We start from the raw sequence: 25,545 nt of genomic DNA, 5'->3' as shown, positions 1-25,545 counted from the left end.
CTTGAAAATTCTAAATCTTACTGTTTTCAAGACCTTTGCTTTAAACTAGTCTTTCTGTGTATGAAATCACACAATTTATCTTATGAACAAAAATAAGTTTAAAGCCCTTTAAAGTGTTCTGCTCTTCCTTACACATTTCAAGGGTGAGAATCAAAAAATCTCAGACCTACAGAGACAGGACTTGACTGACTCCTGTGAACACAGGTTTGTCCTATAACTGATTATGGAATCATCCTGCAGATAAAATTAAGACTGATAACTGTCTGACCACCTAAAAAGCAGGTTCATATGTAAGTTACTTTAAACTACTGTCCTTGAGCTACATTCCTATGCTTTTAGTGCTATTAATCTAGTTAAATGTTTTGGTATGAAAAATAATTTAGTTTTTTAAAAAATAAGTTAACTGGTTTCAACTTCATCACTATACCAAGAACAGTGAATTTTTACGGATTATACCAATTTAGTTCTGAAATCCAGACCCACAGCAGTGTCTTATATTAATATTGTCTACTCTTGAGTCCAGATATTTTGACCACAATCCTCAGATATTCTACTGTGATCCTTCTCCTCATTCACCTCCCTTCCAGACAATAACTTCCAAAAGTACACACGTAAAAAAGTTTTTAAACATTTCTGTACTAAGTCTTGGAAATGAGATTTGGTGCAAACATGTCCAAATGGTTTAACAAATGTAGCTTGTTATTATTTGTTGTACAACAGATAATACTTAGCTAAAAGATAAGCAGGGATAATTTCTGGACCTTGCTTAGTTTATTTTTGAGGTAGGTCTAACTAGCTTGGGGTGGAAGGAACTGTTTCTGTTTTGATACTGATCATCAGTAGCCCACTGAATAAAGGCCAAGCTACTGATGTCCAATACAGCTCCTCCAGTGAAATGGACTAAACATCTAAATACTTCAGATACTTCAAAAATACAGAGTTGATTGATCTCTATGCTTCTTCAAGATGCAAAGAACTGAAATGCACTCTTTGGCTTTAGCATCCTTTAAGGCTGAGTTTTCAAAAAACTACATAACTATCTTTCTAAAAACTACAGTATAATAGAACCTACAAGGAAATCTTGAACAAGGTTAAGGGGAAGCAATGCATTGCTTTGCTAATCCAAGGAGACATCAAAAAGCAAGCACAAAGAGCTTTCCTGTGATAAAGAAGGTTTCTCTTCCAAAATGCACAGATAAGTTGGCAGGTTAGTTTGTTTTTCTTTTAACTCTGGGGAAAAGGACAGCTGGCAGAGCACAAAAGAAAAAAGCATAAGAGATTATGGAAGATATTATATCTAGCCCAGGGTAGCCTCATAGGAGTATCCTAGTTTAGTAGTCAAGATATCATAATCCATCAGCCTACCTGAGCACCTTGAGAGAAGTACCAATACACATCTACTCTGTTTTGTTCCCATCTCAACCAACACCTTTATACCTTTCCACCAGCCATCAGAGCTATGCTATTAGCTTAAGTGACCTTCACTTCACAGAGATTACATTCTTCTCACCTTGAAAACTTTTCAGCCAAAGTTACAAAATGTATGACCAGCCATGTGACCACTTTGATCTGTGCAACTCAATTCTTTCAGAGCTTGAGCTCTGACCTGACCCACAATGAAAATCTAGTTCAGTGTTAAATAATTACGTAACATATTACTTAATCTCTCCAGGTTTAATGTTACAGAACTACCAGAAAGTTCTACAGAAAAGAAGTTATACTTTCCTTTTCCCCTCATTTAACACAAAGAGCAGATTTTCCATATATGACACTTAAGACGAATACTCTTATCAAAGATCTGTTATTCTGGCATGTTATAAACCTCCCTTTGTATAATATTAGTAATCATATTGTTTGTGTATTTTTTGGGAAACACTTAGGTTCATTGTACTGCTTAAATTCATCTATGTAAATAGCTGACCCTAGGCTATGTTCTACCCCTCTAGCAGCTCAGATTACTTTGAAAAGTGATTTTGTGCTCTTCAAAAAATTAAGTCTAGCAAAATACAGGATGCTGCTACAACCATTATAATTTCCTTCTCCTACAAATTTAAAGAGTGGTACTACACAGGCCAGATACAAGTCTCAGGTGTTTTCAGGAACCTATGCAGGTGCTGAATTTTCAATTCATTCAGTTTATTCTTATTCCTCTCTAAAGAAGGGTATGCCTTTTTGCAGAAGGAGAACAAAAACATTATTACTGCTTCAACAAACACCAGATGTGTTCTGCAAATTCAACTACCTTTGTTCCTCCAGCCATTTTGGTTCTTGTACCTGCTTAGTTCTTGCATCTGTATCTATTGGTTTGATACTCCCCTTCACACCTAGATGTATTTTGGGGTGAGGAGGATAAAAAGCAAAGAATCTCTATGTTGAAGCTTGTCCTTGTACTCACTGGAAGACACAGGATATGTCAGGGGCTAGCTGGCAGGTGTCCTCTGAAGACACGCAGGAAGCCCGCACAGCGCGTTATTAAAGGTGACACCGCACACTGGGCTAAGGGAGCACCATTCCCCAAACACACAACTTCCAAGCCTGGGCAAAGTGACAATGAACAAGGAAGACAGTACTAATACAAACACACCAATCCAGAGCCAGTAAGACACTTGGAAAGTGAACCTCTTAAAAACAGAAGCTTTAATGCACCCTCCTCCACAGCGTGGATGAGGTCTGTGACTGAGGTCTACAAAGGCAGCCTTTTCCAGATGAAAAATGCCACAGTGTCCAACTTCTCTCAATACACCATGAAAGTATTTTTAATAATGGAACTTATGGAGTGTTTTTCTGTAGATGCCTCTACATTTGCAGGTTGATATCTTGGTTGTTTTGTTAGCGTTTTTTAAGAGACAGTAATCTTTTTAAAACAACAATCCTTTCCATTGTTAGCATAAAACAAGTTCCTTAGAGTAGGAAGAATGAGAGAACAGTACCAAGCTGGCCTGAAACTACATCTGGCCCGGAACCTCACAAAAATGGTAAAAATTTCCATTAACACACTGAGCTGCTATTCCCTGAATAGATACTGTTCTTGCTGGGAAAAAATTTCTAAGATATTCAAAAGTTTTGTCCAAGATAACTTACTGATAACACATCAGCTTCAAGTTTTAGGGGCAAGCCAGGGTAGGAGAGAAGAGGATATTAAATCTATCATACCTTTTTAAGTTTGGAGAATACAAGATGAGGACAAATTTATCGTAGAAACATGTGAAAACTGTGTTTCATGACATGGAATTTTTCCAGAGACCAAGCCCTTAAATTATGGAAAGTATTCTAGGGAACCCAGATAGAAACAAAGCAATGCTTTTAACTGTGTCCAGAATTAGTGAAACCAACACAAAACCTTTGAAAGGTTTTCTTTAAAGATGATCTGAGCTCTTGAGGCAAGATGTAGCTAAAGAAAAAGTAAGATCTTCCCTTTAGCTGAAGTACTGTTTTGGAGACTGAAAATCCAGGTATGAGAAACCATTGATACACTGGTTTTCTCTAGCAGCCAGCACAGGACTTTTTACAGCAGTGTTTAGAGGGCTACTATGGAACTATGAATATAACAGACTAGGTCAAATATTTACACAGGGGCCTGGGTGTCTGAAGAACTGAACTGCCTGCTTCCCACTGCTCTTGGCATTCACATTTAGCTTCAATTCCTGCCAGTGTAGCTATCTAGTACCACTGCTTCAAAAGACACTGCTTATAGATTTGTAGGTCAATAGTTCTTTTTCTACATTCATCTACTTGAAATGAGGGAAGTCTTTGGTTTGGATATCCAAGCCTTGTTACCTTCAAGTAAGAGAAAACAGCATACACTTTCATTAACACTATGCATTATTTTAAATTCTCTCTTCTGTATTGCATAACAGAAAGCTCAGAAAGCACTGTGTTCCCTTGCAAGTCTCTACCTATATAAAGCTTACATTGCCAGGAAAATATTCAACCAGCCAAATAATCAGAGGTCATCACAAGAGCAAGTAATCAGCCTGATCTGGCTGGACGTGCATGTGTGTGCAGGAAAAACAGAGTGGGTGAAAAATTCTACAGGAATTCCACTTCATAAAGAATGTAGTTCTGGGCAGCTTACACTACAGCAAAACCTATTTTCAACATCAAAGCAGTGGAAACACCGAGGAGGGGCAGCTTTCTTCACAGGTTGTGGACATTTTGTATAGGTCCATTAAGATAAGCAAAGATTAGGACTTGCCATCAGGCTAACCCCTATAGAGGGGTTAGAAACAATAGTAGGTCACTTGTGATTTTCTTTTTTTACTGGAATTATCACAATCCACTGACTACAGTGAAAATGCTCAACTCAAGAATAGCTGCTTGCATAGATTTCCTGCTTGCCTGCAAATGCATTTACCTCAAAATCTGTTTTTAAAAGGAAAGTATCTCTAAAGCTATGGAATAAATCTGTTTCAGTGCCAAAGAGCTCAGTATTTCTTTCACAACTATGATTTAAAAAAAGGACTAAAATTCTGAGGAAGCTTTCAGACTTTTTTTCTGGGATAGAGACAAGCTAATCCTGGAGCAATAAAGAGGCACTCATATTCTTTTCAAGTGTTTGTGCCCAGGATATTATAGCTTCTTATGTGTAAGAAAGTGTGTCTTCTAAGAAGTAGTCCAGGCCTGGCTCTAACACATCTCAGGGTACACAGCAATTTCATAGCTGGCCATACAAAAGATGAGCATGCCAGACGTGGAATTTCTTTCTGAACACTTCTCTTGTATCCAAGGCAGAATGATGGAATTAGAGGTTTTGTTGAACTTCAACTCCTACATTACAGAACCCTTAAGCTCTGCAACAACAACATGGACTGCAGCTGGCCCACTATATATTTTTCTTTTCTTTTCTATATAAAAATGGGGATAAAAGCAAAACAAAGATGGTTTCTCACTAGTCTGTATTTGTAAGGCAGACATGAGGCATAATGATTTTTTGAGGAGAGCAATCTTTAGAGAATATACCATTTCTCCCCAATAGCTTCTACAGCTAGCACATGATGCAACCATCTGGTCCTCCAACAACTGCCTTTTGTACATTTTGCAAGGACTCTGGCAAGAGACAGAAGTAAATGCTCCTGTAAATCTACCAGATCTGCTGCTGATATCACCACCAGTGGTGGGAGGAGGCACAGTATGCTAAGTATTAATACACCAGACTCATACTTTGACAGAGACCTGTGTTGTGAGTGCTGCCAGTGTTATCTCCTATCAGATCTGTGATAGGTCACAGTGAATCCAGGAAAACCTAGCTAGAACTTGCGTTGGGTACCATTACATTTCAAAAGTGAAGATGATGAACTTGAGCAACAGTGAGAAACCAGATTAACCTATAGGCTCAAGTGGTTTCTCAGCAGAAATGAAGCACATCTGTTCCTTCCAAGCTGGAGAGCTGAATCTGACCTTTGGAAAAGACATATGAAGGCTTAGACGTCAATACTGCTCCAGCAGTACAACCAGAAGTTGTGGGATAATGATAAAACAGTTTAATATTGGCAGGTTCAAGTTTCTAGACAATGAAACAAATTACAATAAGCACTTTACAGCAAGGTCTCTCTTTCCACACAACTTCAGACCTGCTTCAAAAACTACCAATGCACACAGATAAGCTCAGCCTGCTATGCACTGTGGTTTACTGCTCAATTTCTGCTGAAAAAATTATCAGCTCTGCAGACACTTTCTGTGTACCTCACACAGGTCATAAGATCACTCATTGCAACATTTAAGTGCTAGAAACTTCACAGCTCAGTTTACAGTTCTTTTCTGTAAAGTTTTAGATTTTAAATGAAGGCTTGACATAATGTATGCTAAGCAATGCACTTATGTGCTTTTCTTACTCTTTTCTCTCAACTCCTTTTCATAATCTTTCCTCTCCCACTCAATTTTAGCCCACTTCTTCTCACAGCAGATCACTGCTGTTTTGTCCAGTGTCACTCAGCACTGGAGGAAATTGAAGGCTGGCAAGTGACAGCTCTTACTTTTGGTTTTTTTTACTTGACTAAACTGTACACATACTTCTTTCTGACATTTAATAAGGAAGAATTACAGGAGGTTTCTGAGCTTTTAGATAATCCACTTTTTTCCCCAGGCTTTTTTCTCATTTGTGTAATTTCATACATCACCTCCAAGATATCTTCAAATGCCCTCTTCTAAACCTTCTGATATCCCTGATACTGCCTGCACCAAACTAATACCTTTTTCTTTTACTTGAAGATGTGTTTTCATGTCTAAAAATTATTCAGACAAAGCAAGCAGTAATATCCTGCTGTTTAACCTGTTTTGTCTCAATTTTTTCAGACATATTCAATGTTTAAATAACCATCCTATTTTTACTGGTTTTTAAGAGGAGAATAGCTTCATGATCTAAAGCAGGAAATCTAATGCCAGTAACCCACTAATAATCCAGAGAGCTAGTACAAGAAACTAAACAGAGCAAGTGTCATTTCAGTCAACAGTAAATGAAGCACACAAAAATATTTTGATTTCTAAAGCTAGAAAATTATTTGATCTAGGAACAGCCTTCTTAATTCTTTGGTGCATAATATCTTGAGTAAGACTACAAATACAGTAATTCAGCGGTCTCCCAAAGTAGTATGGCCTTTGCATTCACAACAGGTACAAAGTATTTTCCCTTACCTTTGTTCTGTAGTGAAAAGGTAAAGCACTGCCTCATGGCTTTCTGCTGCTGTGGTGAGGGTTACTTACCGCTTCAGAGTTATCAATGAAAGGGTCTGTCTCGTCGTAGCCATAGCCGATGTCGATCAGATCCTGCAGGCGATCTTTCCGATGCTTGTGGGGCTTGCCACCCTGAAGACAAAGCAAGTGTTACACCACTTAGGAAACATATGAAAGCAGTGCTCTAAAGCCTACAAAGCATAAGGCACTGGAGGAATAGTCATTCAAGGAATTAGCAGTTTTGCTTTCTTGAATGCTTCCTTGAAGATGGTCTAGATGGCTGATGAAAACTTCCACACAGATGCATTCTGGCAAATGTGCCTCACCAGAATCACCCCCGAAAGGCAGCCACTAGCAACCTTTTTCTGCAAGACCAAGATCTTCCTAACATTTCTTATTTAGAGAGGTTTTCCTGTCCTATATATATTGTATATAGTGACTGGACTGCTAATGATAGAAGGGTTGGGATAATTTAGAAAGTGTTAAGTTTTTCAGTGTCATATTACAGTGTCATTACAAGGGAAAATAATGATGCCTTAGTATTCATTAAAGTGTTTCCCTACACAAGATGGATTAATTCTCTATTGCACATAAAAAGTTGAGTTTTAAAAAACATAAAATGTTACTTGAGTATTAAAAAACATAAGCTGCATTACAAACTATGGATGGATTAACTTAGCTCCAGGAGCTAGTAAAATTAATTTTAATCTGCAAGTATTCTTTTCATGTGGAAATTTAATTGTTAAGTCAAATAAAGACTCACAGCTAGCTCAAATATTCAGGAAATCTAAACTTAAAAACTTAAGGTTAGACAAAAATCTTCTTAGGATATAAGGCCTAGTTTTCTTGCTCACATATATTGTCAAAATAATCAATAAAAGTCTTAAAAGATCAAAATCACAAAAAAACTCTGCCTTCATTTAAATGGTAACTCCCATGAATTCAAGACTTGCTCCTGAAACTTCTCTGCCTGCACCCTACAGCTCTGAGCATTCTTAGAACAGGTCAGTCTTTCTAAGTGTGACATCCAAATATCTCAGTCCATTGGTTACTATGAGAATGCAGCCACTGCTCAAAGGCGGTTTCACCCCTGCACGTTTATCAGTAGTGTAAGCATCTCAACACCTCCATTTTAACAAGATTTTGAGAACATGCAAGTTTGTCACAAAGTAAAGCATGTGCTCTTGCAAGCAAACAGTGTATCTCTCACATATACTTAAACAAATGCAATAGTCCTAGGAGAAAAACCTCAAAAGTAAGTTCAGTTTTTATTCACATTTCCAAACTACATTCCAAGCTAAGTATTCCTATCATCTCCTATAATCACTCATCTGGAAAAACATCTGAATGACTGCAAAGTTCCAAAACATGCAGTACTTTTTTTTAAAAAAAGATAGTTTACATTAGATAGATGAGAGAAGAAAAAGTAAGTTAGAAAAAGGCAGCACTTAAGAACTCTGATTAAACTCCAGTGCAAAAGCTTATATAATTCATGATTCTGACTCAGGTGCCAGCAGGCTAAGAATGCTTCATAAACCATATCTCACCTGTACTGAACTCACTAATGTGTAATGCAATCTATCTCTGTACTACATATATCTTGCTAGTAACCATCAACATCCTTGTTTGCAAGTCTAAAATCTTTTTGCAGCAATGGTTCTCCCATGATTCTACTATTCCAGTATAATAAAAGGGCAATAAAAAAAATTAAATTTCCAATACATTCTGACTGTCAGAAAACCAGATAAAGAACAAAGTAGCAACAAAAAAAAAAGTCTTAAAATAGCTGAATGAACAAAACCAGTCTTAAAATACAACCTGCATTCAGACATATGAAAATATCTGAACCACTGTGTGTAATTAAGAGATTTTCCTTCAGGCCTGGCTCTACCCAGTTCTGTTTAAGGATCTGTGCTGAGATTTCACATGATCAAGATGTTAAGGACGCAAGAGTGCAGCAGAAGAATAAAGGGATTATCTGTGTCAGTGTCCACCATGCAGCACTTCAGGGAACTTTTATGACTGCAGCTTTCCTCCAATCTTTTTGTCCTAGAACACAAGTCATCACAATACTAGAGCAAATTAAGGTGCCTGGCTCCTGAAGCTGCAAATACTACTCATGCAAGTATTCAGAAAAGCCAAAGATGACTTTAAGATATTAACTGTGTCATTAAACCTTGCATTTAAATAACCTTTGCCCAACAGGACTAGAAGGTATGTGGTAAAATAAAAGGCCAATACCTGAAGAATCTTGAAGAGAAGAATTTATAAACCAGTAAACCTGGTCTTTAAGGTGGATATGTTAATAAAAGCTATCAACAACAGAACCCAAGCACAAGAATATAGAGAGCAGGAAGAAATGCTGGTGGAAGAAAGCATTTCAAATGCTTTAGAAGTGTTTCAAACATCTTTAAAAACAATAAACTCTCACTAGATAAGGAAGGTCCACTTAAACTGATGTCTGATCTACAGCTAGGAAAGAAAAGGTAAGAATAGTTATCTCATTTTGGCAAAGAGTGATCAGCAAAATTATTATGGAATATGTATTCATTCCTTTAGAAGCAACAGAGCAGGTGAAGAGCTGGGAAGGACAGGGGTCTAAGATGACAATTTACTGAGGAAAGTAAAGCAAAATGAAAACAACTGAAGAATCATTTAAGACCTTATAGTTGCTCTGAATTTAGTATGATAAATAGGCAGTTAAATTCAGCATCAATAGAGCGAGGTAAGCCACACAATGTAAGTACAACCTAAGCAAAAACCTAAAAAAACAAACAGCATGCTACAAATTTGTTATGCTGCTCAGGAACCACTGGAGTTGCAAGGCACAGTTCAGACATTTGCTTAATCAAAAATGATCAAAAAATGAGTTGGGACTTAAAAAAAAATGGAACAGAGAACCAAACCAGAAGTCATCATTATAACACTGAAATATCAGGCATCATACCATTAATATCCTTTCATTAAAAAAAGAAAAAAAACACAATTAGAACAAAAAAGAGAACAGTAAGCCAACAGGGACGTTTAAAGACAAAAACCACCAATGTTAAGAAGACACCACAGCTGGAGAACTAAAGGGCTGGATTTAGATGATAACATCAAAATCACATGCAATGTGCAGAAGAACTGGAAGTGTTTCTGTTTCTTACAGTACAGAAACTATGGAGCACTACAAGATCTCATCAGGTATAAACACAGCATGTTTTTATAGGACAGTCACCATGATACTCCAGTGCTGTGGAACACAGAAATACAGTCACATCTGGTAGATTTCTGGCAGAAAGCTTTAAAAAGAATAAACATGTGACCTTTGGCTTTGAGAGAAATTCAGATACAACACAGGCTGCCAGACAGGCACAGTGCAGTAATATCAATGAACACTTGCTCTATTATACTTTCAAGTATGAGATTCCACTAGTGTCAGAGACTAGGCTACCATCCATTAGATGGATCTTCATTTTGATCCAAGAAAAGCTCTTACACCTGTACAATACGGTCCAAGGTTCAGTATGTGTTCACAACAGTGTTTGATTTTATCTAGAGAGTAACAGCAATCAAAACAATGAAAATGGGAACCCTTCAGAGCAGATTTTTCATGCTGATGTTTAGTATGTGCAGCAATTACAGGAGAGCTCTGAATAATCAGGTAAAAAAATGGTACTTCATGCATTTTGTTTTACAAGGACTTTTTCATAGGCCTCTCTTAGTATCTGCAAAATATATCAAACAATGTACTGATTTGGTTATGAGTACAGCAATTTATCTAAAAAGAAGTAAAAAGTCTTCAAGGCAGACTGCTTTTGATGCATCAAATTTTCCAGAAGTACTGTCACATGTTATGATTAAAACCTATGTATGACTCCATTTTAAACAGATATCTTAGATAAGTAATACCTAATTAGAGGAGGATACAGCACTTCTGCAAACCTGAAAAAAAACCTTTATTTTTTTCTCATACAACCACTGATTTAATTTCCAGTAAAGCACTGTTAAGGAGTGTTACAGTGTAACTCCAGCTCAGAAGACTATCCTGCAGCTGGTCATTCACTTGAGGAGAATGGGAATCTACTACACGGGATCCCTGCTCCAACTGAAGCCATGCAGTGAATGTCTCACCACAAGAGGCAGAAGATGGCTGGATGCTGTCAGAACATGAGCCATTGAACTGGGTCAGCATTCAGAGATACAATGCCACTGAGCATGGATGGCAAGAAGAGACTGATGGCTCTTACATTGGAAGAGAAAGGACAGGGAGTTTCTAACACAAGTAATCTTAATCCCTCATCACCCTTCATGCTTAGTGGTTCTAACCTAGTAAGTGCTTCTTTATATAGAGGACATTCCCTTTCATGGGGTTGGAAGGGACAAAAGGCAAGTCAGAGAATGAAAGGCAAGGAATCAGAAGCACAAGTAGTAAAGAAGATGCAAGTGCACCACAAATTTAAATTGTTGAAAATTGTAATTTTTTGTTACCTACTGCTTTCTAATGGTTCAAAGTACCTATTCGCCCCTTTCTGTGACTACTGAACACTGAACTGTGGTTTCTTAAGTCTGACAAAATGCTTTGCCCATATATGTACAGGTTCAGCTTTGATGGATGCATAAACATATATGTAAAATTAGATTACTTCCACTACCACTCCCTCCTACATATATTGCTTTACATACTTCCATTGACTTTCATCAACTGTAGTTAAGCAACTTGTTTCAGACATTATAAAATCCTTACCATTTTAATAGCAGAAATGAGTTTTCTAAAAAAGTGTGACTAAAACATTTTTCTCTCACATTCAAAAAATTATTTATAATTCAAATTAAAACAGCATTTTGGAACAGCCTTCTCAATACATATTGGGTTCTCTCAATCTCTCCAAAAGATGAGAATAATTCTTTTCAGTTTAAGAGCTGATTTTGTTATGTATCACAGCTAGCATGCCTTGAAGTAGTAATTACTTCTACAGACTATGTAGGCTGAGCACTTAGAAAAATCTGCCTTTGCCAGAAAAAAAAATCCAAGTAAGTCAGACAAAAAAGATTTTAATATGTATATTAATAGCAAAAGATACAAATGACTGCTCTTGTTTCCCTTCTTTATTACTGAGGGGTTCATTCGTAATCCAGAATATCAACATGCCTCAGCATGATGATGAGCTCTGATTGCCAGCTCAGACTTAATCACCCAACCCTACCCATATGAATTCCTAAAGACCTGTTTGGGTGTGGTTTTTGTCATCATTTTCTGATTTCTACCTTCATTTACTAGTGAAAGGCTCTTCATGTTGCTAGCTAGTGTTGTTCAAGTCACTCACACTACACTTTGCAGAGCCAGTAGAGTATCTTCAGGCAGTTGGCAGCTACCAGACATTCATCGAGCAATGATTTACTATTTAACAAATAACTTCCTATGGAAACATTCCAAACTAGTCAGGACATCAAGATTCATCAGTATTTAGCCCAAAGAGAAGACCTCTTCAATAATACACAACAGCATTATATAAAAATTTTTTCCTCCAGCACAATGCAGAGCATGAATATTGACCACATCTATTATCAAGATTACCAAGATTATTCTTTTCCAAGAATAGCTTCACAAGCTATAACATCTATAGACAAATCTATTTAGCAGACTTGTCTGATAAGCTTGTGGCAGCTTCAAGGTACTTAAATGAAATACTGTGAGACAGTCATCGCTGAAATGTACAGAAGTCATCTGACACTACATTAGCAACCTCATTCAGGAAAAAAACCACCAACATAATCTGTTATCACTATTAAATATCTGTATTTTTTAACAAAGTGCAGTAACTCACGTATTTTGCCTCAAACTTCTTGGCAAGCATTTCTACTTCATGTCGCTCACGTTGTTCTTGTTCATCGTTATATGGATCCTCTAAATGAACCGATTTCTTCTGAAAAATGCAAAAGTTACACATTCATTCCATAAGAAACAGAGTGCATCTCAAAACCTATTAAATGTCAGAAAACAATGCTCTGATGACTAAGTTGTCAGAATTTATACTTAATCTCTAAAAATCACTCAGGTCTTTGAATTGCCATCTAGCTGCTTTTCTTCTGATGACAACAAAAGCAGAAGAATTAAGATACTCAAACTTGTATTTTACCAAGCATTCCACAACAACCTCAACTATAAGTCTAAGCATAAGAGAGAATTATTTTTTTTTTAGAAAAAATTCTCTCTAATCACAACTCCTTTTTACCTCTTCTTCCACTCACTGGCCCCTCTAACAGACAGGATGTACATGATGCGTTAACCAGGAAGGAAGCAGCCAGAAGACTAAAAAGCTCAGTAAATTATAACCATAATTAATGTAAGTCTTTTATCTAAAGAAAAAAATTACAGTGCAAGAGTTAATTTCAGTGATCATAACTATGTTAGCCACAAAAGAGATTTCATATTGCAGCTATACATACAAGGAGGGAGTAGCCCCTTACTTTTTGGTGTTTTTTAGAAAAGAGGTTTTCACTGAGACAAAGTCAATGAACAGAGTATACATAGTGCTCTTGGTTTTTTTTAACAAGTCATGGCAGAAAAACAGGGCTGCCCTCCTTCAAACTGGAGTTCACATAAATACAGGAATTGCCAGGAGGAAGGTACTAGGATGCTAAAATATGGTGGAATGGAATTCCATTTTGCAGAACTTTATGGATGGCAACTGATTTTATTGCACATGGACTACTCACCAATGAATAAATGAAGATGTATGAAGAATAAAAAAAAAAAGTTCAGAAAAGAAGACCTTTCCTCCACAGTTTAAGAAGCCAGAATATTGACTAAATGGTGACCAAACCAGCTCATTAGCATCAAGACCAATGTAATGAGGAAGGTAAGCTAAGCAAAACTGCAAACACCACATAATTACAATACATTTTCCAGACTGAGTATTTGGAGAAAAAAATTAATAGAGGCTATAGTTACTCCTAAAACATAAATTAACGCCACTTACTGATTTCCTGCAGGCATAATTAAGTATAAAATACTGCTCAATTCATGAAACATCGTTGGAAAAGGTATTCCTCATCTTCTGCTAGGCATATATGGCTTTTTTCTAACTGTGAAAGGAGACAAGATTGAGCCTAAAGTTCAATGAAACTTAGTACTTAAGTGTTAACTTGCCTCTCTTCATCAAACACTCAAAGCTGAGTAGCAATTTAATTAAGCTTCAGTACTGAAAACTGAAATTCAAGCAAATTTTAGTTGTTTGACTGTTTCTAAGGGATGGATGGCTCTTGAACTAAGACATTACTACTTCAGCACCTTTGGAGCCTGTTCAACAGAAGCCAACTTGAGCTTCTGGCTCATCCACTTTGACTTGGGTTTTATGCACCAAGCCTCAGCCACCCCAAAAGAAATGGGAGCACACTTTCACTTCTGCCAGCATTTAAGAGGCAAATAATTCCTTCAACCACACAAACTTATTACTCACATTCAAAACTTTACATAATTCCTCCCAGAAGATGAGCTCTACAAACAACCGTATCAAAGGATGTTCTCTTTATCAAGGCAAAAAAGGACAAGGACAGCACAAGTGTTTAAAATAAACATTTCCACTAGCTTCTGATTCAGCATAGGAACCTAAATTCAGAATTAAAAAAAGACATAAGTTGCACTGCCAGATCAGTTTTAGGATTCTCTATCACTTCATTATTATATAACTACTATTATCATGGCCTATTAAAGCCATATTTGAAGTTATGCCTATGCACCAGCGCTTGCCTTCCTTTGGAGAGCTTTTCTTGGTTGCTACAGTTCCTACAAGAATACTACAAGATAGACAGAGAAGCTCCTGACTTTGTAATGTTAAATTTTAATGGGAAATGTTATTAAAAAGTTGAGAAACTTTTTATAAGGGAGGAGTCAACAATAGCTTCCAGAAAACCAAATCCATCTTCACCTCTACAAAAAAATTGCATAGTAAAGTATCTGAACTGTTAATTTTAAATTGAAACATTATTAAAACAACAAATTTTGAAATCTAAAACTCCATTTTAAACCACAAAATTAACTACCAACTAGTAACTACCTACTTTGAAAAAGCAAATTTCAAGATTTTAAATCTTCCCTAATATTAGAGTAGCTTTTCCAAGTTATAGCATGTAACAAGCAAGAAATTAAACTGACAGGCTAAGTATACATCAGGTTTTAAACATGAGTAAAAGTTCAGAATCACTTTAAGAGGATACTAGTTTATGACACTGTTTTCATAGTAAATCAGCTGATTGTTCCACAACCCAGTAACAGAAGTGCCATTACAATCCATTCATTTTAATTTGGACTCTAAGGAGCTGAAACATATATGAAGTTTCTTATAAAGCATTATTATCACTGTCTCTACCATAAAAGCAGTTTCTGATCCCAGTTGTACCAAAATCCCCTAAATCAATGCTCTCCCACCCCCAGAAGACATGGAATTTGCATCAGAACTACATCAGAAAGAGCCCGTTTTTCCCTGAGCATGTGATTAGGATACCACCAACCTTCAGAATAAAAGGCAGCTATGGAACTAGGAACTGCCAAAGGGAAAAGCCAGCCTTCAAGTACTGAACCACTTCTAAACACTAACACAATTTTCACCTTCACAGAACTGCTCAGAAAGATTGCACTTCAGAGAGCAGCATGATTATGCTACACTAATTCTGAGGAGTCATAACTGGCACTGTTTGCCCACAACAGCTGTAGGACAGGATGAACAGAAGGAACCTTTTAACTTGCATGACAAGATCTGAGGGATTAAAATCAGTCACTGATTTTTCTGCCTTCCACACTTGAACACAATCCAGTGTGTATATTCCTCCTACAGCAGAAAAAGTGAGCAGCTTGCTAAGTATAGCCACAGCACCGTCATCTCCTAGAAACACTTTGGTGCAGAAGAAAAGTTTTAACCATATTCAAATTTGTCCTGGATGTAAAAATCCCACGGCAGTATCTGTACTGGTATTTGATACTTGCTTTTATCACCAGATCTACCACAACCTTCTAAGTAGTAGTTACTTGCCCTCTGCTTTTTCCAGTAAGAGACAAGCTTTCTCTAAAACTGTGCACTGGATTAAAGAGAAGCCACAACTATTTAAATCAAGTACAACTTCACTCAAATAAGTACAACTAAGAAGGAGCAGCTCAAGTGTAACCAGCTTAAGGACATGTGTCTCTCCTTCCTACTTGGAACAGTGGGCCCTGTTGATTGGCTAACACTGCTTGCTTCCTAAAGTCTGCAGAAGCTTTATCCTTAAAAAAACAAAGTAGTTCAAGTATCAAACACTTTCTGCTTGGAAGGAACAAGAAAGGAAGAACACTTTGGTTATTTCCTTGAATTAAGTTCTCAACACTTACAGGTGTGGTTACCTGTTCAATATTAACTCTCATTTATCCCTGTCTCCGCCAAGACCACAAAAACTCCTCTCCAAGTCTGCTAATGATCACTTCCCTGCTTCTCGAGGCTTATAGCAGAGCAGGACTTTCTTTATTTACCTGCACAGAGCCTAGGGACAAGCCGGAATACAGACCGGCGTGGTCAAGAGTTTCGTTCAGCTGCCGGTAAAGGGCTCCCAGGAAGGGAGGATGCAACACCTCTCGGGGCAGGGAAGGGGAGCGGCAGGGAGGTGAGCCGGAGTAAGCGGGACACAAGACAGTGGCGCTTCTCCGCCTCAGCCCGCAGGAGAAGCCGGGAGCCCTTGGCCAGCTCAGGGACAAGTGGGAAGCCTCCCCTTCCCCCCACGGGCACGGGCACAGCCTCAGCACCAGGAGGAGCCCGCAGCGACGGCACGGCAGCCGGACATCCCTCCAGGACGCCGCCCCTCCCGCCGTACCGGGACCACCCCCGAGCAGCAAGGGGTAACCGGTAACACCGTCGGCAAGGCCGGGGCCGCCGGCAGCCGACAGGAGCAGGAGGAAGCCCGGCGGGGTCCGTGCCGGCGGGAGGGGAGGGAAGAAGGGGAAGTCCCGTACCCGCGAGTCCCCGCACAGCAGCAGCTCCGGGTAGCTGAACTCCACGCAGCCCTCCTCGGTGGGGTCCTTCAGCACCACCTCCAGGCGGACCGTCTGGCGGAGCGGGAGCGCCTCCCGCGGCGGCGGCGGCTCCTGCCGCCCGCTCTGGCGCGGCGGTGGCGGCAGCGGCGGTGGCTCGGGCCGTGGGGGCTCCCGCTGCGGCGGCTGCTCGGGCCGGCTGGGGTCTCGGGGCGGCTCCGGGCGGGCAGCACTGTCGCCGGGCGGCTCGTGCGGCGGCGGCTCCGGCGGTGGCGCCTCACGGCCCGCCGGAGGTGGCTCCGGGTCGCGGCCCGCCGGCTCTCGATCCAGCGCCGGGCTCTCGCCCTCGCGGCGCCGCACGGGTGACAGGCTAATGAACGGCACCCGGCGCGGCTCCGCCATCCTCCTCCGCCGCCGCCCCCCCCCCGCCCGCCGTCCGCCGGCCCCCGCCTCACACGTTCGGTGACACCGCTCTCCGCGCTCCCTCCCACCGGCCCCGGCTCCTCCCTCTCCCTCCTCCCCGCTCCGCCGCCCGGTCGGAGCTACCCCTACGTTCTCCTCGCCGCCCCCGCCATCTTGGCGCCCCCCCACATAAATAGAGCAGCCCCGCAGCCCGCGCAGGCGCAGCCGGGCCCGCGTCGCTGCTGTTATTGCTCAGCTTCCCCCGGACGTCAGCGCGGCCGCCGCCGCCCACACGCCGCGGGCGCCGGGCCCGCCCCCGGTTGCCGGGGCGATGCGCACGCCGGGCCCGCCGCCTCCTGCAGCCGCGGGGCTGCGGAGCGCTCGTCCTCCTGGGGCACCGGGCCTGCTGACGGGAAGATCCGCTGAGGTCCCCAAAGTCGGCGGCTGCGGGTCAGTCACCAGAGAAAAGCCACCCGTGCGGGGAGAGCGGCGTTCCCAGCCAGAACGGCGCGGACGCGCCGTGTCTCTGTAGCATCAGCCCACGCTGAGTGGAACAGCAGAGGACATCGGGGTTTTACAAAACCGTGCCGTATGGCGGGGTTGATCGCAGCTTGTTCCTGCAGAAGAGCAGCCGCTGCCCTGGGTGCCGGTCTGCCCTCCACGGCACGGAGCTTGTTCAGCGGCCAAGCCTGGTCTGGAGGGCACCCGCTCTGACTGCAGGGAGCAGCTGGGGCTTGTGGGGAAAGAGCTGCGAGAGAGAGAGGGGACGACGCGAGGAAGGCAGGGTTTGAGCAGCAGCGAGACTTCCCTCATGAGCAGGAGCTGCCTGCAAATACTGCAAGTGTTTCAGTCTGTCACCACCTACTTTGACAGACTGATGGCTGGTATTTCCAGATGGAGGTATGCCAGCAAGGCGATGTGAAGTTTCAGGAAGCTTATGAACATCATGAGTATTGTATCCTCTAACTTCATTGGAGCAGAGAAAAAGATATTACCATTTTGGGGGCATTTTTTAGTCTCAGAAATACTAAGTAGGAGTCTATTCTCTTTTTAAAAAATGTACTCATGCAAAGTAGGCAATTTACATCTATTATTTTGCATAATGATAACAGACTATTCTGTGCATCACATTACTCCACTTTTCAAACTACATCCATCACTGTGCTTGATGTTTTCCTGTCATTGCATAGGAAGCCTTTTGACTTGACTTTTTAATTTCATCTAGACTCCAGAGAAGATCCGTGACACTAGAACAATATTACTGAAAGTTATAACATCAGTAACAGGGAATGGAGGGCATTCCAGAATACTGCTTGCAGCAGCAAGTCACTGGAATGACTGACCCGATCTGAGAAATGTAAACTTTCCTTTTGAGGCTTGAAACTTTGTTGAGCTTCATAGTCTAAGGGACTTGTTTTATCTTAAAGCCTTGCATGTTGTGGTGTGACTAGCAAGCTTAGTAGAGGTGGATGTATTCCTCAAATATGTTTCGGCTTTCAGCATCATAATAACATGATTTGGTAGTTGCACTTGTTCTCTGTTGAGAATTTCATACAGCTATCAGCTGATGCACAAAATAGGAAATGTATTTCTGGATTCAAACTGAGTGAGCAGCCCTAAGCTCCAGGCCTATGGAGATTCTGGTTCTCATCAAAGTTTCTGTGTAATCTATGCCATTAAATCCTGTGATGGTAAAAAGGGGCCTTTCCTCAGAAAAAGAGCAGTTTGTTGCATATCAAACAGAAATCTTATGTGGAAGTCACAGGCTCTTCTGCAACTCTGCTGAACTCTTTTTTCAATTACCAGATGGGAGACTAGACCTTGAAATAAGTACAAGAAGAATACAGCAGCTAGTTTCTTGACAGATAATACTTGGATATATCCATGAAAAGTGATAAACTATGTATTTTAAGTATCTAATATAAAACTCCATTCAGTCTTTCAGTCTCCTAACTAAGATATAGGGGACTATATTCAGAAGTAATCAATGTAGGGCATGCCAGAATAAAATCAGTTTTATGAGTACCTGAATCCAGTGCTTCATATTGTCTTGTAGTGTAGATACAAGGAAGACCAGTGTAGAGTAGACCTGGAACCACATCTTGGTCAGATTTTTAACATGCTTTTAAAGTAGGCGGGAAAAAAGCTGGAAAGGAACAATCAACATTCAACCCATGGTAGGATTACAGAGAAAACCAGAAATAGTTCTTGGAAACAGTTTCAGGTGGCCATTTGTTCTGAGATTGTAGACCTTGATATTAGAAGCAGCCTTTCACATCTAAGGTTACTATGAAATAGTAATTCATATGCCCCCTTTTCTCCTAGGATTTTAATTAGACAAGTAAACCTCTATTTCTGTATTATCTAATCTCTAAGCATCTTAGAGTGCACATACCATTTTTATAAGGCTTAGTATTTGTTTGTGCAACTGGACAAACAGTAGTTCTGGTTCTCTGCATTTAGAGCGAAGTCACTAAAGACAGTTTGCTCTGTGTATCTGAACTAAATCAAAAAGAACCTTGGCAGCAGAGCCAAGCATAGTAGTTACTGGAATACGTTAATGTTACATTTGGTCTGACACACTAGAACCATTTGGAAAACAAAACAACCAAATTCGCTAGATCATAACCTCTCAAGGAATTTGGTTTTAAATACACCATAACAGTTCCAGGCTTGTACCATTTCAAACACATTCAGGAGTCAGATTTGTAATTTATCCATACTTTTTATTCTGTTTTCCTACCTGTTTTGTTCTTTGTCATTAAGCTCCATCTCAGGTACTGTACATAGTATAATGTGCTGCCCTTGTCCGTACAACACCAAATTTAACAAGTATCATTTTTTAAAAGTAACTAGAGATGTGCTGCCAGTTACTTTGCTTTCTCTCAGGATATGGCCATGTTAAATAGTCCAACATTGAATACAGATTCCTTCCCTTTGTATGTTATATGAAGGACACAGAGAGGCACACTAAGAGTTTAAAAAAATTTAACAACTACACAAAGAGAGGTGATACTGAAACAGCTTTTTATTTCACTGGTGAAAACCAGTATGAGTAGATCAGACAAAGTGGATGCTTGGAACTACAGATGCTACAGCACATCAGTGAGCAGCAGTTTGTTGACCTGACTTAGTTTCAAATACAGCAAACAACAGAGACAGACCAGCAAACTGCAGAGGCCTCTACTTTGGTGCAGGTTGGATCCTCCTGCTCTGCTTTGGACTGGCTTCCCTGTCTGCAGCACTCTCATGTTTTTGGGCTGTGTTGGTTGTGGATAGCTGTACAGAGCTGTACCTTGTTTCATTACAGACCAGTGGTCACTCCTCTCCTGGACCTCATGGAAGCCATTGTCTGGCTTCCTCTGGGTGGGACACCCCACAGCAGCAGGCCCAGGGTACCACCAGAATGCAGAGCTGTCCTAATCATCAATTATATCTGTCTCCAAGGAGCTTGTTTTCAGTTTCAAAGGCTATTACTACATAATAAGCTTAGGTGGCATGGGATGGCAGTTTGTTCTCTCCTTTCCTTAAGGAGACCACTGTGATCTGCATTAGAGGTAACAGCTGTAGTGGCAGTCAGCTCATAGCAGTGGTAGTCACATCTCCACTGCTCCAAAGTCTCCAAGACAGAGAGAATATCCTCATTTACTATCAGCTGCTTCCTCACTATATCCTTGATTTCTTATGGTCCAATCACACAGCTTGTTGATCCTTGTGGTCCTTTCACTGGAACTGCTGCCACAGCAGCTGCAGCTTCTATTTCTGTGTCAGGAGATGATACAGCCTGCAGGTAGGTTGGCGTTTCTGTAGCTTTTACTAGAACTGCTGCTGCATCACAAGAATCCACTGCACCAACAATATGGTTGCTGGTTTTCTGTTTAATGAGGATTTCTAAACTCAAGTGTGTTTTTTTTTTTAATTTCTCTTTTCTCTTACAGCTTTACTAAGTTGCTCTCTGCTAGACCCAGAATCAAGAAATAAACCACTTGCTTTTTTTCCAAAATGAAACACCAATGCCTTTCATACCATTCAGAAAACTGATTTATCTGCAGGATCCCCCCCCCCCATATTTTTATTATTGTTTTTCTTTTAAGTAAAAATACTGTTTCCAGAAGAATATACCTCTAGCTTTCTTTCCTCAGGAATGTGTATTTAAGAGCTGTTATCAGCAGCTCTGCCACATCCTTGAGAAGTCTGAAGTACACTTTTCAGTGAAATAAACTGTTTGGAACTACTGTAGGCAGGAAGAGAAATGCCAAATTCACTCTAGGAAGGCTGTGTGCATTAGCTTCAGGTAATTAGGATCTCCTTTGATGGGGCAGTAATATTAATTTGTCACAATTTCAAGGCAGAGGAACTGTGATAATGAACTTTATCCCATACGTTTTTGTTTGCTCCCTGTGAATTGCTCAAGCCCCACTTACTGGAGAATTTGAGCCCAAGAGACACTGAACTCCTCTCCAGAGCTTTAAGAAATGCTTTGAACAAATCTGACCAAAAGTGCAAGGTTTCAATGGCAGTAGGAAGTTTTAAAAATAGTTTTAAAAATAACAATTTTTATCAACAAGTAGTTACTGCTCCTCTAACTGGAAGCACTTTTACCCCAACACTGGATTTAGGTGCATCTTTTGCTCACTTGCTGAGATGAGGAGTGGTCTTCCAACACCGTGTTTTGTGCCAGAACAACATAAATGGCATGACTGTATCTCAGAGGTAGCTGATGGAAAAAGAATGCTGGCTTTTATCTCACTTAAGCTAAAAATCAGGGCAAGTCATCACATGAAAGAAGTCAACGGATTTACAAGAAGGGATGTGTCATGGTAGTGTGAGTTCCTCAACCAAAGGTGAAGGTGTTATCATCCCTGCTGTTCAGAAGAATTTTCTCAATGAGAAATTTAAAGCTGACACAAGTTCTGAATGACTGGTGATTTTTATGGCCTACAGAACATTGTAACATTTTTTAAGCTAATACATAGGATAAGACTGTTGACTGAGATAAACTTCAGAGAAAATTCAAAGCCTCAAGAGCTCTATTTAGATGGAGTTGCAAGTTAGGAAGAAAAAGCAGAGAGAGAAAAAGGAAAGAAGAATTGCATCCTTGCCAAGGAAGAGCAAGCTGCTTGGAGAAGTTTTTGTGGGAACATCTTTTGAGCCTGGAGAGAAGATGAAATATTAAGACATTAAACATCAGCTCTTAAGTAGGTGCATTTACCAAGCAGAATATGGGTCAGTAGTTCCTTTGGGTAACAGTAGCAAAATCAATTATAACTAACAAGATAAGGACCCTTTTCTAGTTACATCTTATTTTTTACTTAATTGTTAATAATTGTTTCTGCTTCTGGTGTCAAAATTTCTTGCTGGAGCAAGCATGCAACTTTTGTCCTAGTGCTAAGGGTGAGCTTAGTAGAGTTTGACAAATAAGCTGTAAACTTCTATAGTAGTAATGATTCCAGGTGGTGTGTGAACTCTGTCTTAAATGACATTAATTTGGGGATGTCAGCCCTAGAGATATTTTCTCTGCCAAGCAGTGGATCCCTAGGAAATTCCTCTTTGCAGGTTTTTCTTTACTTTTCTAATAAGGAAGAAAAAACAGGGGAAAAAATTAGTTACCTTCTAAGTGATCGCAAGAAAATTAAAGCCACTGAATTACCAAAATAACAAGCAATAGGACAAGAAAAAGTTGACCTCAAATTGCACCAAAGAGGGCTTCAATTGGATATTAGGAAAAATTTCTTAATCAAAAGGGTTGTCAAGCAATGGAACAGGCCACCCAGGGAAGTGGCTGGCTTACACTCCCTGGGGGTATTTAAGGGCTATGTAGATGTGGCATTTAGGGACATGGCTTAGTGGTGGCTAGGGAACTGCTGAGCAAATGGTTGGATTCAATGAACTTAAACTTGTACTTTTCAACCTGAACGATTCAATAGGTTTTTAAAATAACCTTTCAGTTGAAATCCTAGATTTTTTTTTTTTTGTAGATAGAAAGAAGAGCAAGAAAATTAATCAGAAATAAACATAGAAGGGATTTTGTAGAGGAGTACCCAGTAATATGCGTGGGCACACACACACTTTTTTCCTTAAAAATACAAGCATATAGAAAGGCAGCAGACTTCAATGAACTGACAAAGAAACTTAAACTGAGGAGCATCAGCCTGTTACATGTTGATTATGGCAATCACTTAAACTGTACCTAAGCAGAATTTAAAACTGAAAAGGAGCTGTCTTTGAAAAGCATAGACTTCTTTAATGGTAGCTCTTTTATGATTCACACCTGCTCATTTGAAAGTGTAAAAACACCTAGATGTTTACAGAAGTTGAGACGGATTATGTGCTCTGGGGAGTTGTCCCTCACTTGTTCCTCATTTGCACTATTTCTTTAAAGATATTTGTGGCATGGGATGCTTATCTCCGATGAAAAGCCCGTTCAATCAGGCCAGCACCCCTGGAGGCAGCCGAAGATTACCAAGCTGTCTGAAACTTTGGAGTCAGGTTATTGTCTTATCTCTGCATTGTTGTCTGCCGGTTTTATTCTCCCAATAGCAATGAAAGCCACACAAGAATATGAGTCATGATTTCCTGTAGCTGTGCCACCCACCTGTAAAACGAGAAAGAAAGACTAGCCAGGTAGGGAGTTCTCAGTGTGAATTGCAATTCTACACTTAAAGCGGTAGTAATGCTGTTTAATGAAGTAAAAGGGTCTGGAAGTAATTCTCAGAAGTACAAAAGGTAATGTGCCACAGATTTGTCCTCTCAAGGGTCTCTTGTGGATGCTGACCTTGGAGAAGACGAACACTCTTGGTGTCCTTGAGAGTGGACTCAGGAAGAGTGCTGGCTAGAGGAGCCTTGGTCACTCGCCATGGTGATATTTCCTAGTTTTTAGTGAAATATAAATATTGTGATAATTATAGGAAACCTATTTTTATTAAATACTGTAATATATTTTAAATTATTATAGTTACTGTTCAGGCAACACCTGTTATGCAATGATCATCCTCCCCAAAAGGAGAATTTCATGCAATACATATATGTAGATGGCAAAGCAACCGTCTAAAGTTATTAAAACATACAACATAATATTTGCTGTGACCTTGAAGAAATATTTTTCTTTTTTGTTCCTCCTTTCACTTTCAAGCTGGTTTCACCAAAACTTCAATTTCCTACCCAAGTGTTTCAATGCCTCTCAGCACTTTAGAAACTGCTTTTACTGATGTAAGTTCCACACCTAGGTAAGTACACATTATCACAGACAGCTGAGAGTGATTGCATAAACAAATTACTACATTTTTAACATTCATACAAGCTTATGATCAGAATAGTCAGAAGCATACTTTGCATGTGCAGTTCAGCATTTTCATATTTCCACGATTTTTTTCCAAGCCAAACTGCCTTCAAAAACGCAAAGCTCATATTTATCACTGAGAATTAACTACATACCAAACTTGCAGATTCAACACAAAGCTGCTTTTGATTTGCCACAGTATTAAAATTAGCATCTCAAAAATTACATATGAAAAACGACTTTTCATACATGAATAATTTAAACAGACAAATGAAATTCTTTAAAACTATTTTTTTTCCACCTCAAGTTGAAATTTCAGAAGACATGACGTGAAGTTTTTGGAGCATATTAAAACAAGTGTAGAATAGCAGCAATAGAAGTGATGATTTTAAGAATAGACCGGATGCTACATACCCAAAATGCCTGTGAAAACAAACTACATTTTCTGTATAACTTTTCTATTTCAGATGTCATTTTTCTGACCTTAAAAGAATTACCCCTGACATTGGTAAATAATAGTACAGTCTACTCTTATCTGAACACTTCCTCACTGTTTCAAGAGACTGAGTTATTCTTAGTGTCATGTTGACTTTTTAGTCTTCCACAGTGTTAAAAATAGGTTAGAAACTGATGTAAAATAGTTGATAGATTGTTAAGCATGTACTGTTAGTTAGGTTACGATAAAAGGGGTTTAAAAGGGTAGTTATAAGAAACACCATACTCAATGTACCGTAATACACCTAAGTAAAGTGCCCCACCCAAAGCGAAACGAGCCAGCCTGGACAGAATTGTCATGGGCCAATCAAGCCCCTTAAGCCTTCATGCAAATGAAGGATACAAAAAGAAACCAATCCAAAGGGACAAAAAACAGGATAAAAAGGGGCTTCTGACCCACTGAATGCCTGCCGCTCCATCGGGGACATCGCTGCTCAATAAGACCCAGTGCCGGCGTTGCAGCATCCTCGACGGGAATGCTCATGCTCGGCCCGCGGGCCCCCTTGCTTCAGGCCTTTCTTTTTCTTATAATAAATGCTGAAATCACTTTAGTACCGGGAGCCTGCTCTCGTTTTTAACAACAGGACTTAGCGTTTTACAAATCTGAAAATATCTTGCCTCGAATGCCTGTGAAGTGGGAGTGAGGCAAATCATGCTCAGAGGTGGTGCAAGGGGAGGAAGGGAGGAGTGGAAAGCAGCAGTACTTTACAGTAGTCCA

The 25,545-nt window shown here is 40.0% G+C and overlaps 2 protein-coding genes across 2 annotated transcripts in view; both read right to left on the bottom strand.

Annotated features, from left to right (window-relative positions):
- Positions 1-17,053, bottom strand: part of UBN2 (ubinuclein 2) — a 52,438-nt gene extending 35,385 nt beyond the window's left edge. The window contains exons 1-3 of the mRNA XM_059472660.1: positions 16,634-17,053; positions 12,480-12,578; positions 6,700-6,801 (exon numbers count right to left, since the gene is read on the bottom strand). Of these exons, the coding sequence (XP_059328643.1) occupies positions 6,700-6,801; positions 12,480-12,578; positions 16,634-17,053 (621 nt within the window). The remainder of the gene's footprint in view (positions 1-6,699; positions 6,802-12,479; positions 12,579-16,633) is intronic.
- Positions 17,054-21,299: 4,246 nt separating this feature from the next.
- IFT56 (intraflagellar transport 56) overlaps positions 21,300-25,545 on the bottom strand; it is a 56,944-nt gene continuing 52,698 nt past the window's right edge. Inside the window, exon 19 of the mRNA XM_059472044.1 lies at positions 21,300-23,648. The gene's annotated coding sequence lies outside the window, so the exon portion shown is untranslated. The remainder of the gene's footprint in view (positions 23,649-25,545) is intronic.

Source organism: Ammospiza nelsoni, chromosome 5 (assembly GCF_027579445.1).
Source record: "Ammospiza nelsoni isolate bAmmNel1 chromosome 5, bAmmNel1.pri, whole genome shotgun sequence".
In the NCBI taxonomy this organism is placed as follows: domain Eukaryota; kingdom Metazoa; phylum Chordata; class Aves; order Passeriformes; family Passerellidae; genus Ammospiza; species Ammospiza nelsoni.
Note: the sequence above shows the minus strand (reverse complement) of the source record. Positions and strands in the feature narration are given on the sequence as shown.